Here is a 13,431-nt window from a genome sequence, read left to right on the forward strand (position 1 = left end):
AGACCTGGGGACATAGTGGCCATGGAGATCTTGAGCACACTTGAGCTCTCTGTACTCCCACCACTGGCTGGGGGACCCTCTAGCGTCCTTGTTACCACTTATTCTCTGTAAAATGGAAAGTCCTCTTGGACAGAGCCAAGACTCCTATCACGTTTGTCTCCTGGGCTCAACTCTGTGGGGGACCACAGGCATCATCTCCACAGCTGATCTCAAAGCATTTGCCCTCCTCTGGGCTGTTGCCTACATAAACCCAGACTTTCTTGAAGGAGGAATTCCATTTTGAGGCTTTGGGAAAGAAAAAGAAATCAACCCCAAACTTCATCTCCCCCTTTACCCCAACGCACCCTGAAATAAATAAATAAATAAGACGTGAAAGCAGTGGTTGGAGCGTGGGGAAGGCGACGGGTTCCTTGCAGCGGGGTAAGTCCTAATGGAAAAGCACTGAAAGCACTTTCCCGCTGGGCCTCGGGAGAGCAAGGGGGCAGAGAATAGTAGACTGCAGGACGCGGCGGCCGTGCGCCGGCAGGGGGCGCCCGCGGCCCGGGCCGCTCCTGGGTGGCGGGAGTCCCCACCGAGCAGGCTCTGGCAGGCAGGAGGAGGGAGTAGGCGAGCCAGAGGCGGCGCGTCCGGCCTCCTGCCCCTTGCCCTACTGAGCAGTCACCTCCCAGAGCAGACTGAAACCAGCCGTGCTGATCTGGGCCATGCAGAAGGCAGGACTACTGCTAGGCGGCTCTGGTCGAGTTTGGAAATCTGTGAGGATGGTCAGCTCGGGGGTGACCCGCCGGAACCCGCTTGAGAATAAGGTGGCCCTCGTAACGGCTTCCACCGAAGGGTGAGTGCCGGGGCAGGATTCTCGGAGGCCTTAGCTGCCTGAAGCAGGTACTGGCCTCTTAGCATTGGCCTGCTGGGCCCCTTCTCCTCAGGCCTCCCACGTGTCCAAAGCCCTGCCGGGAGGGTGCGGGGAGACCACATGTTCAGCCTGAAGTCTTTCTGAATCTCCTGACCCTGGCCCCTCCACTGGCCTTCCACTGCTGCCTCTGGCACAAGACTCGCTGTTGGCCCATCGATCCAGACCCCCCCGCCCCCCCCCCCCCCCCCCCCGTGCTCTGGGCTGCCCCAATCAACAGCTCCACCTAGAATATGGGAAGACCAGAAACACAAGAGTTCAGATTTCAAAACTATTTCACTGTTTCCGTCCACCATGAAAATGTTCCAGATACCCATTTGGGCATCTGACAAGTTTCCCAGAGCACCCCCCACCCCTTACCCAGATGGGACACAGACCCATGTCGCCAGATTATTGTTTAGGTCAGTACATTTTGGCCCACCCTACCTATAGCCTGTGTCTTCTTACCCACTACTCTTATCCATCCTGTTTCTTTATCCCACAGGACTTTGCTAGATGCCAGCTCCTCAAGAATCTGAAATACAGATGTATGTGAAACACTAATGGCTGGCAATTGTAAAATGTGTAACCCTTGCTTCCCAGGCCTACATTTAAATATTTACATTTTTAGCCATCATTCCTCATATACCCCAAAACATAACTAAGGATAGAATGTTTAAGAATGATGTAGTTGGCCCGGTGTGGTGGCATGTCCCTGTAATCCCACCTGTAATCTCAGAGGCTGGGGAGGCTGAGGCAGGAGGATAGAAAGTTCAAAGCCAGCCTCAGCAACTTAGTGAGCCCTAAGCAACTAAATATTTTGTATTTTATTTAGAGACCCTGTCTCTAAATAAAATACAAAATAGGGCTGGGGATGTGGCTCAGTGGTTAAATGCCCCTGGGTTAAATCCCCAGTACCCCCCCCCAAAAAAGAAAAAGATGCCTCTAGTAAAGGAGATTTTGGAGGATAGGGTAGCTCTCCAGTAAGACCCTCAAAGCACAGACACAGCTGCTACAGCAGCACACCAGCTTATTTCTCTCCCCTCAGTCCGCACTGGGTATGAGGCCTGTCACCAGGGTGGGGCAGGAACTAAGGCTGTTCCTGGGAACCAAGGCTGAGGGACAAAATCATAATAAAACGAGCTAAGCATGTCCACCTGCATGGTATTGACAGTGCCATTAGGCCTATGTTACACCTAATAGAAACACTAAGGGCCAAGCACGGTGGCCCACACCTGTAATCCCAGCAGCTCGGGAGGCTGAGGCAGGAGGATCGTGAGTTCAAAGTCATCCTCAGCCTCAGCAACTAAGTGAGGACCTAAGCAACTCAGTAAGACTCTGTCTCTAAATAAAATACAAAATAGATGATGTGGCTCAGTGATGGAGTGCCCCTAAGTTCAATCCCTGGTACCCCCCAAAAAAGAAGCACCAAGTCATTCAAAGAGAGATCTGGAATCCAAACCCAAGCAAAGCCCATCCTTTCAGCTTCCTCCCCTGTACAGGCCTTAATAGTCTTTGTCTCTTTCTGCCCACAGGATTGGCCTAGCCATTGCCCGGCGCCTGGCCCAGGATGGGGCCCATGTGGTTATCAGCAGCCGGAAGCAGCAGAACGTGGACAAGGCCATGAACATACTGCAGGGGGAGGGGCTGAGCGTGACTGGCACCGTGTGCCATGTGGGGAAGGCCGAGGACCGGGAGCGGTTGGTGGCTATGGTGAGCAGCAGGGATATGGGCACCAAGCCAGGAGATGGCAGAAGGAAGCCAGGCTGAGCCTCCATTTGTGTTTTCCTAGCTAGTATTGGTGAGATCCAACATAGTGCTGTTAACATAACATGCATTTCATATGCCTGTACTGGTCCACTAACACATTTTATTGTGTGCCCTTCTGCTGTCTATATCCTGAAGTCTGAGAACCATCCCATCCCAGAGAATCCAAAAACTACTCTAATGCTTCAACTCTGCCTCATCTCTTGGGTACTCCCCCAAAAATCCATTCGGCCTCATTATCTAGTAGTTTTCAATGTAATGGTACAGATGAGAAGGGTCAATATAAATATAATCACAAAATTAATGTTCTCACCCATGAACTAATAAACAATCCCCTGTTCTCCAATTTATAGAGTCTCTGGGAACTCATCAGAGGCAGCCTACCATGTTTCAGCTGTCTACTATGTACCATTTACTGTGTTCAAAACCTTACAACCTGACAACAACCCACACAAGGGAAGAACTGTTCCTCCTGTTTACAGAGACTGATTCAGATAGGTGGAGCCACTTCCCAAGTTTCCACAGCCAGTAGAGAAAGAGTTGTGATTCAACTCTGACTTCCTTTTTTGGCTGCCTATGAACTATCAGGCACTTCCTCATTGGCATAGAGCGAGGCTTTAGGTATCCATATGGACTTTAGTCTCAAAGAAAGTGCTAAGCCAACAACAGGGTTGGTACTTGATGCCAGCCTTCCAACTGCACAAGAAAATATGGACCATCAGGCTCCTCTCCCCTCAAGCCTTGGGGCACATGCTTTATTTCACAGAGTGAATGAGAGAACCTATGGGAAGGTACAGGATTGTACTAACAGACTGGAAGGTTAGCAGATATAATTTGGGTAATTTTCTTAGAAACTGAGAACCTTAAACAATAGTAGACAGTAGTATGGTACACAGAACAAGGTGATTCCATTTTTAAGGAACAGTTTGGCAAATGTTCAAATGCTTTGCAAAGGGTCAAATGTGAATCTAAGAAGGTCACCTTGCTGGGCATAGACTACTGGACAGAGCCTAACACTGGGGCCTTGATACTGAGGGTAGAGGAGACTGGGCCATTAATGACCAACCATTTGAAATGTATATAGTTGGGGAGAGGAGGGTGTTTGTTTGTTTCTTTGTTGTTTTGTTTTGTTTTGAAGTATCAGGGTTCGAACCCAGGGCCTCACACAATTTAAGAATTTTGTTTGTTTTTACAATATAATATTTTAATGTCAAAGTCCTGTTGGGAATACATCCTCTGGCACCCATCAGGTCTACTTAACAAATCCTTCAGCCCTGGCCCAGAAGTGGGGCTTGAGCTAGACCTTGATAAATGAGTGGGAGTAGACAGAAGTCTGAGAACCATCCCATCCCAGAGAATGAGCAGGGATGGGGTGCCAGATGACCCTGCAAAAATGAGCAGACAGCCAAGAAGGGAATGAAAGGGATGGGGAACACTGTCAGTACACAACAGAGAGCACAGGCTCAGGAGTACAGATTCCCAAAGGGGTTTAGATGTCCGTGTAGGAAATAAGAAACCATGTGAGGCTTTAAGCAAGATAAAAATGATTATTGAAGAAGGATAATCTGACAGTGGTGGGAGGAATAAATAGAGAAGACCCTGAGCCAAGGACATTAGTGGTGGTGGATCACCCAAGAGAACTTTAGTGGAACCAAACAATATTTTCCCAAACATATGTCAAGAAATGAGAAATAAGAGAAAAATCAAAACCAACTTTCTGGGAGTTTGCATGGATATTGTCAGGATAGAGAATGATAGGATAATTGTCAGCAATTTGAGATGTGTTCTGCCTGTTGCCATGTGATGAGAAAAGCTGCTGCCCTGAGGATGGTTACTACTGGTGGCCTCCTAATTACACCGCAAAGCTTTCCAATGGTGTGCCGGTGAGCAGACACCAGATTAATAGTAGCTTCTCTGCTTGATTATACTTTTTCTAAAAAGAAAAATAACTGTCAAAATACAAACAATTCCTAGCCACTTTAGAATAGTGATCACACAATGTAGAGCAAGACTTAGAAGACAACCCGATGGTCGTAGGTAACGTCCTCATTCATCTTTGCTGTTTCTGTCATTGTTCAATCAAAGCCCAGCCTTCTCCCCCTCTGTGTTGACAGGCCTGGAAGGGGAGGAAGACAGGGTGCACAGCAGAGTGATTCTAGTGCAATCTCCCATCCTCTCACCCCCCCAGACAGGCACACACAGAGCACAGCACACACACGTATCACTTAGCAACATCTGTGCTTTCCTTCTCACAGGTCCATACACAGCGTTGAGGCAGGTGACTGGGGCTTCAAGCCACAGCACCAAAATTTAGAGAGTATAAGAAAGTATTGGTACTGGTTTTAAAAGATTATGTGACTTTAAATTTTGTTAAATCTCCATGTTGACAGTTCAGGCACTCCTTTAGCAGCAAAGAAACAACTAAGCTTAGCACCTAGTTAGCAAGAATAATTAGTTAAAAGGAGAAACTAGCAGATGGTGTACATTGTTAATAATACCCCTAGTGTGCCAAATCTGAGGCACAAAGTTGATTGAGGGCCCATTTAGTGCTACTTGCCCAAGGCATCAAAATTGCCAGTACTGAGCAAATGCAAAGTCTGGTTTCAGGGTAGCTCAGTATTGAAAACCCTTGTTGGCAGGTTCTCCTTGGCCATTTGTTACTCTAGCACGTGCCTCTCCACCTACTTACCACTTATTAAGAAGATATTTCCCTTTCTTGGCTTTCCCAGTTTAAACCTCAATTTCTGCCTTGAATTTCCCATGTCTCCAGTCCAGAAAGATGAGAGAGAAATGGCATCAAAGTTGAGTGAGGAGCTCCTTTAAATCCAGGCTGGTTTAAACCCATCCTTTAAACCCATCCTAACTCTCCTAGGCAGCTGGTTTCATAATCTCAAGTCACTTTCAGAGGGTTCTTATAAATTAGCTTTGTGCTATAAAATAGGAGACAGGCCTCAGTTCTGCCACCACCAAGTAGTTTTGTCCCCTGAGCAAATCAAATCCCTTTACCTTTCCTAAACATGGAATGATCTGACCTCCTGTTCTTAGCAGACCCTAATGTGTCATTACTGAGTTGTACAGTCACTTGAAGAAGTCTCAGGAGTTCCCGGAGAGGGGTCCTCAACTCCGGGCAGTGGGGTTCTTGACAAATGTTGCAGATATGAATTTAAGGACGTGTCAGTTAGAAGCATAGAGATTTATATAGGAAAGTCATGAATGTACATTCCAGGGAGAATGTGGGCATTTTGGGAGTGAGAGATGCTTTTGGGATTCTTGGGCTCTTCTTTGCGAGAGATGGGCATGTGAGAATGATATCAGTCTAGTGATCACAAGATAGTTTATGTGGTCTTACAATTTCAGAATCTTTAGGCTGACATGGTCTCCATTTCCTGATCAGTAGAGAACATTGGAAAGTACCCTAGGTTACAGGTTTCTTAAAATATCGTATCTCTCTTTGTTTAATCTGTTTATTACATGTGCTAATTAACAGTGCATAAGGTAATTTTCATAAGTGGGTGAATTTACAGTAAGTCTAATGCTTACAGATTCCCAGAAATTTGGGAGTGATAGGCCTGGGAGAGAGAAATGACGTGGGAAGTGACAGGTCTAAGAGGAAAAGTATGGCTTCCAGATTAAAGTTATATTTTTCTTGTCCTTCCTTTGGTCTCCTTTCTTTCTTTTATATTTCTTCTATCCTACCTTAATATGATATTGAAAAATTAACTTCCCTGGATCTCAGTTACATATGGAGTTATACCTCCACCAGAGGACACTGGGCTAGATGATCAAAGGCCCCTGCAGTGGTAACTTTCCACGGGAAAGCTATTTAAACAGCTTCTCCATTCAGATAAGAGTGGACAGCTTTACTCTGAGATAATGGCAGCTCATTCAAGGAGAATGGACAGCAAGCACTGGGGGAAATGGGGCTAGAGCTTACTGTGAAGTGGAGGGGTGTAGAAACAGATTTTGAGGTGAGGGTCGAGAATGAAAGAGCTCCCAAAGAGAAAGTATAAAGGCTAGAGTAAAGGGTTATGGACACTTTTAGAAGAGAACAGACAGGCTGGAAACACTGTAAAAGAAATAAGACAACCTTAACTGGTTAACAGCAGAGCTTAGGGTAACTTTGGAGAGAAAATGTTTCAAGGAAAAGAGATCATTTTGAGGACTGGGGCTGTGGCTCAGTGGTAGAGCACTTGCCTAGCACATGTGAGGCACTGGGTTCAATTCTCAGCACCACATAGAAATAATGAATAGAATAAAGGTCCACCAACATCTAAAAAATAATATTTCTAAAAAAAAGAGATCATTTTGACAACTGTTCTAAGAAGAAATTTCTTATCAACATTGGTAAATTCACTTCCCTTACTAACCTGCAGCCCTAACCAGACAGACCTTCCTTCACTCCCTAGGCTGTGAAACTTCATGGGGGTATTGATATTCTGGTCTCCAATGCTGCTGTCAGCCCTTTCTTTGGAAGCCTGATGGATGCTACTGAGGAAGTGTGGGACAAGGTGAGAGAGCATAAAGCAGCAGGGGTCAGTCAAAAAACATTCAGCCCAAACTTGGTCTGTTTTTAGATGCCTTTGTCAAGTGCCACATAAATGTGATATGCCACACACCTGGCATGCACCTTGTAAAGGGCAAATAAGGGGGTGGCTTCCTCTTTCCTGTTATTCTTTTTCATTTCTGCTTTGAGGCTCTTTGGTTGTTGTTGTTTTGTTTTTCAGTCCTGTGGGCCTTATGGCAAGGCAAGGGTTCTACCACTGAGCCACACTCCCAGCTCATCTCAGTTTTATCTTCTTCCATTTGCTCTGTGCTGGCCACCTTCTCTTTCCCTTCCCCAGCTCTCTCTCCAAGCACACTTAGCCACGTCTTTCTTCCTGGTTTATTTCCCACAGAGACATGGCAGCTAAAAGGCCAACAACTTACACACCCACCCATCTCTTTTCAGCTGCCAAAAAAGAATGCTTTTTCATTAGTTGAAAATGTTAATAGCTGTTAGTTAAATGAAATACCGATTCTGGTGAAATGACCAGAGTTTCTGCTGTTTTATATCAGGGAAAGATCTGGAGTTTTTTGTTTTGTTTTTTCTTCTTTAATATTTTGTCCCTTAGTTGTTGGTAGATCTTTATTTTATTTACTTATACATGGTGCTGAGAATCAAACCCAGTGCCCCACACATGCTAGGCAAGTGCACTTCCACTGAGCCACAGTCCCAGCCATTGTTTTTTCTTCTTAATTGCAGTATTAAGAAAATCTGAGATCCAGATTTCTAAATCCAAGTGCTAGAATATTTGTTTTTATGTGAACATGTATGATTGCATCATGCTCATATTTTACACACCTACATCCTCTAATTATAAAACTTTAATTAAAATATTTAACTTAATTTACTAAGACAAACATTTCCACATGATTTGAAATGCTAAATTTCTTATGATCTCCTCTGGTTTTGTTTTTTTACTCAGATATAATTTCTCAACAGCAAAGTATAAGAAACTAAAATATTATAATTTATCAACTTTGCACGCACATAAAGACCAAAGTGCGAAAATGTTCCTCAGTGAGCCAGATCCTGATGTTGATATTCTTTAAAGAAACATCTTTCAGGGCTGGTGATGTAGCTCAAGCGGTAGCGCACTCGCCTGGCATGCGTGTGGCCCAGGTTCGATCCTCAGCACCACATACAAACAAAGATGTTGTGTCTGCCGAAAACTAAAAATAAATATTTAAAAAAAAAAATCTTTCATGAAGTCTAAATAGAGACCACATGAAAATCAGCTTTTAATCACATAGTCTTTCTTTTTAGTTTATATATTTTTAATATAATGGCGCACCACACCTAAATGCAATGATTGATCCTTAATTATACTCTTAATTTTTAAAAAATCTTTGTTTTGGGACTGGGATTGTGGCTCAGCGGTAGAGTGCTTGCCTAGCACCGGCGGGACCCGGGTTCGATCCTCAGCACCACATAAAAAATAAAGGCATTGTGTTGAGTCCATCTACACCTAAGAAATTTAAAAAAAAAAATCTTTGTTTTATTTATTTATTTTATGTGGTGCTGAGGATTGAACCCAGAGCCTCATGCATGCAAGGCAAGCTCTTTACCACTGAGCCACAACCCCAGCCCCTATACTCTGAAATTTTTTAAGAAAGAAATTTGGGGGACATTTGGGAAAAGTTTATTACGGGCATTGCAATAAATGAAATGTATTATTGTTAAATTTCTCAAGTATGATAATGAATTGTGGTTGTGCAAAAGAATCTTCTTATTCTTTAGCAATGTGTTTTAAAGTATCTAGGGATAGAGCATTATCATGTCTGTAGCTTACCTTCATTGGTTCATTTTTTAAAAAACTATGGATACATAGAAAAGAGAAATGGAGCAACATGTGAACAATGGGTGAATTCAGGTGAGGGACAGCTGGATATTCACTACACTTCTATTTCAACTTTTTATAAGATTGAAAATTTTCAGAATAAGAAACTGGCTTAGGGGCATAGGAGAGAAATATCCCAGGAGTGTTTAGAACACTGTAAGCAAGATCATACATTTGCTTTAAATTTGGGATGTGGGTGTTTTGATTGTAGCCTGTGCTTCCCCAAAAAGTACTTCCTCATGATCCCACTTTCCGATAAATGACCAGCCAGACAGTCCATCTTGGAGGGCCAAGAGCAATCCACTCCCTGCACCCAGAAGCCAGAAGAGTGCTAAAACTACCCTGTGCTGCCCACTCTAAGGCAGGTCTAGGAGGCGATCGAATTCCAGACTCTCCCTACTTTGAAGAAACATAGAAAACCCAGCTCAAATCCAAAGCAGCCTGGAGAGTTTTCATTCATTCTGAGCCAAATCACACTTGGCTAGTTAGAAAGGATTAACTCTCTCCATTCTTCCACACTTGAACATAGCTGAATGAGCTAGTAAGAAGGACCTCCCCCTAAGCCCAGGGTTCTTCCCTTGTCAGGTCCAGGTAAATGATCCCTGAAGTCTCTACCAGCTCTAACCAGCAGAGCCAGGTGCCCACTGTGCCTACTCATCATCTGCTCCTCCATGTCCTTCTCATGCTATCTCCCCTTCTTTCCATTTCAGGTTCTGGATGTTAATGTGAAGGCTACAGCCCTGATGACAAAGGCAGTGGTGCCAGAGATGGAGAAGCGAGGGTACCATGAGTGAGAGGGAGCCTGGGTGAGATGGGGCCCTCCACAGGCAGAGGGCAGTGGTTTATGCCAGGAAGATGTCAGTTTTCTTTTTTTTTACAGAAGTGGCTCAGTGGTGATTGTGGCTTCCATAGGAGCTTTCACTCCGTTTCCTGTAAGAACCCCTTTGCCTGCCACATTCCTCCCACTCTCCATCCCAAGTCTTTCCATTTCTCCAGTTCCCCTAAAGTATGTGTCCCCTTTCAGAATCACACCACCACACCCCTTCCCACAAAATAAATGACTTGCCTCCTGAACTCTAACCTAGAGGTAGAAACAAGATGGTTTCCTCCTACCGTCCTTTACAAAAGATGCCTCATTAACTGCTGCCCTTGATGTCAAATGAGAACCAAGAATGACCTGGAAACTAAGAGACCACCTGTTCTCTTCTCTCCCCAGGGCCTGGGTCCTTATAATGTTAGTAAAACAGCCTTGTTGGGCCTTACCAAGAACCTGGCCTTAGAGCTGGCCCCAAAGAACATTAGAGTGAATTGCCTGGCACCTGGACTCATCAGGACCAATTTCAGCAGTGTGGTGAGGAAGGGGAGCTCTGCATCTCCCTGGGACCCCTGGAAGGGCATTCATCTTTTTGGATAGGGAAACTCAGTACCTGAATCCTGAGCTATCACCCATTTCCATACCTCCTTCCTAGGCTTTTCTATATTCCCTCTTTATACCAGCCACCTTCCCCAGACCAGAGTCCCCCACACTCCTTTCCTGAGCTGTAGTAATTCTGACTCTACTCATACTGTTTCATGTCTTCTGAAGTTAATGAGAACTGGTGAGACCCAGCAAGATGCCTCCCTAACTCCTGAAAAGAATGAAACAGAGAAGGGCAGTGGGGAGTTGGGAGCCAAGAAGGAACTGGAAATGAAAGGGGGCATCTCTCCATCCTTCCTCCCCACTGACATGGGAACAGACAGTTTCTTTCCCTCACTGCCCCTCAGTTTCCTCTTACCATAAACAGATTCCCCTTTTTCCTGCAGTTGTGGAAAGACAAGGAAAGAGAGGACAGAATGAAAGAATTCATGCATATCAGAAGGTAAGCTGTCAGAGAGGACTAGGAGGGATAAAGATGAAAAGTTCTGTCCCAAAAAAGTTCTGTCACAGCCCATAGCTTACCACCTCACTCCCATAAGGAACACGGGCATCCCCTCCTCTGCTTCCCAAACTTCTCAGTTTCATAAACTCTACTCTTCCAGTGGTCTGGCCAACAAGGCTGCTGTTTCCACTGCAAAAAAAAAAAAAAAAAAAGCAGAGGCATTAGGGTTTCAGCAGAGTGGAGCTCTAGGACAGGTCCTCCTCTTTACTGTCTACCTCCACCCCTGGGCATTCATAGAGACTAGAAACCAAAATCAAAACTGAGACTATTGTAGTTCTTCTTGAATAAAAAGTCACATTTCCAAAGCTCAGGTTGGTGATCCCACAATCCAAATAAAAGAAATGAAGAGCTTTACTAAGGCTCAAACTCCTCTTCCCTAGGGGGCTGGCTGAAGTATTCAGACACCTTTGTTGGGTTCCCTTTCTTAAGTGACCTGCCTCTCTCCACCTTCTGGCTTCTGGGCACTCTTGTCTTTAGCATCTCCAGTATGACCCCTCAAGGACAAATGCCAGCAATACCTACCTCTTTACTGGTCTAAACATCCCAGAATCCCTCAAGTTCTTCCAAAGCCATTCTGATATGGCTTTGGAAAAAAATTTTTTTTTCCCATACTGGGAATTGAATCTAGGGGCACTTTACCACTGAACTATACCCCCCAGCCCTTTTATTTTGAGATAGGGTTTCACTACAATGCCCAAGCTGGTCTCCAACTTGTGATCCTCTCACTTCAGCCTCCCAAGTTGCTGGAATTATAGACAGCCCTGGCTTAGGGAGTTTTTTAAACTTCAGTGGCTCAGACCTATTGCCCAGAGATTCTTCTTTAATTGATCCATGGTGGTGCCTACAAATCTTTTTTCTTTCTTCATTTATTTGTTGTTGTCATTGTTTTGCCTCCCAAATGATTGCAATGTACAGGTAGCTCAGAGAACCACAATCCCAAGCCTTCTAGGTTTGAGTTACTTACTCTACCCACCTCAAGAGTATTCTACAGCAGTTTAAGTGTTTCCTAACTATGAGATCATTCATACAAACAATGAGAATTAGCACATTCTTACAAAGCAAACTAGACTTTAAGGGACAAAAATAGACTTGAAAAAGTCCTGAAGAGCTTATAAATGGAATCATTTTAAACCACTATTTAACTTTGGATTTTGGTGTCCTGAGCTCTCTAAGAAACAGAATGTCTATTATTTAAATATAATGTGTAATGTTTTTTTTCAGAGTATAGTTGTTATATTTATACTAAATCATAATGGTAATTATAATTTTACAATTATGAAATGGTAACCCTATTTAATAAGCAGAAAGCTTGTACACTCTTTCTGAAAAATCAACTGGTAATTCTTCTTTAAGCAAATTTCATTTCCTGTGGGCCAGGTGAGGGGGGCCTGGCCTGTTTGATTTTTACTTCCTTCCTTGTTCTCCTGTTCCCCAGATTAGGCAAGCCTGAGGACTGTGCAGGCATCGTGTCTTTCTTGTGTTCGGAGGACGCTAGTTATATCACTGGGGAGACAGTAGTAGTTGGAGGAGGAACCCCATCCCGCCTCTGAGGAACAGAAGGCAGCCCACTAGGGCAGAGGTTAGTTCCAGCTCCTGGGGGCCATTCCAGCATTCTTCTGCTGACCTTTCCCACCTCTGCCCATCTTATTGCTCATCACGCAAAATCTCTTCTGCCCTGTGATAAGGTCCAGCCTTGCCTGCTGTCAAGATGTGGTCTGATGAGGATTCCCACTGTTGCTGTGGTGTGGATAAGGCTTGCCCTGAAAACACTGTGAACCTGAGAAGGCTGTGTCTACCTTGACAAAGACCAACAAGTATTCCCCACCACCACCACTCCCCACCCTATCCCGGGAATTTGAAGGTAGATGGGGGGAGGGGGAGAAGGAACCTGGAGTGGAAGGAGCAGGGCTGGAAATTAACAACTTGCAAATGAGGTGCAAATAAAATGCATATGATCGCGTTGCTCTGAATCAGCGTGTTCATTTCTGTGCCGGGTGCTTAAGTATGGAGCTGAGCACAGAGCAGAGGTCCGGGCAGGCTAATCTCTGCATCCCCTCAGCACTCTTCCTGGTCTCCAGGATTTGAGTGTGACGCTTGAGGGTGGAGGTGTCTGCAGAGCTGCCAGCTGGGAGGAGGTGGTTCGGAAACTCCCAGGTGCTACTCCGAGCCTCACAACCCAAGGGATGTGCCAAAGACGCTACGGGGATCCCCGAGCCTGGGCGGGCAAGCAAGGAATAGGGACGAACTCCCCCAGATCCGGCCAGGTCCTCTCCCAGGATCGCCCTTGGTTTGGAGTTCCCTCCAGGGTCAGCAAGGACGAGCTGAATGGGTCCTGAGCTGCCGGGGGAAAGGGGAGGGGCTCTGCAAGAATGGCCCAAGGAGGTGTACCCAGGCCCATAAACAAAGAAATTGGGGGTTCTGCCCTAGGTGCCCAGTGAGTAGGTGGCACGGAGAGCAGGAACGCTGCCCCCGGCCCGGG

The 13,431-nt window shown here is 45.3% G+C and overlaps 2 protein-coding genes across 10 annotated transcripts in view; one reads left to right on the forward strand and one right to left on the reverse strand.

Annotated features, from left to right (window-relative positions):
* Nrl (neural retina leucine zipper) overlaps positions 1 to 13,431 on the reverse strand; it is a 143,531-nt gene that overhangs the window by 72,824 nt on the left and 57,276 nt on the right. For 5 of the 6 annotated variants that reach the window (XR_009228719.1, XR_006856335.2, XR_006856336.2 and 2 more), the window contains one exon: positions 10,973 to 11,081. The exons of the other annotated variant lie outside the window; for it this stretch is intronic. The gene's annotated coding sequence lies outside the window, so the exon portion shown is untranslated. The remainder of the gene's footprint in view (positions 1 to 10,972; positions 11,082 to 13,431) is intronic. 6 annotated transcript variants of the gene reach the window in all.
* LOC124107221 (dehydrogenase/reductase SDR family member 4) lies at positions 641 to 12,922 on the forward strand. Of its 4 annotated transcripts, none has more exons than XM_046465154.1 (9): positions 642 to 832; positions 2,422 to 2,599; positions 7,060 to 7,161; positions 9,744 to 9,814; positions 9,896 to 9,965; positions 10,250 to 10,384; positions 10,837 to 10,892; positions 12,388 to 12,531; positions 12,638 to 12,922. In XM_046465154.1, exons 1-8 carry the CDS (start codon positions 702 to 704, stop codon positions 12,500 to 12,502), a joined length of 858 nt encoding a protein of 285 aa, XP_046321110.1. In that variant the 5' UTR covers positions 642 to 701; the 3' UTR covers positions 12,503 to 12,531; positions 12,638 to 12,922. The 4 variants fall into 4 exon arrangements, with proteins under 4 accessions (XP_046321113.1, XP_046321110.1, XP_046321114.1 ...); XM_046465155.2 differs by having other exon boundaries at positions 643 to 832; positions 9,914 to 9,965; XM_046465157.2 differs by lacking the exon at positions 7,060 to 7,161 and having other exon boundaries at positions 641 to 832.

The sequence above is a fragment of the Marmota monax genome, unplaced genomic scaffold, assembly GCF_021218885.2.
Source record: "Marmota monax isolate L192 unplaced genomic scaffold, Marmota_monax_Labrador192_F-V1.1 WCK01_AAM20220418_F8-fsc00079, whole genome shotgun sequence".
Lineage (NCBI taxonomy): Eukaryota > Metazoa > Chordata > Mammalia > Rodentia > Sciuridae > Marmota > Marmota monax.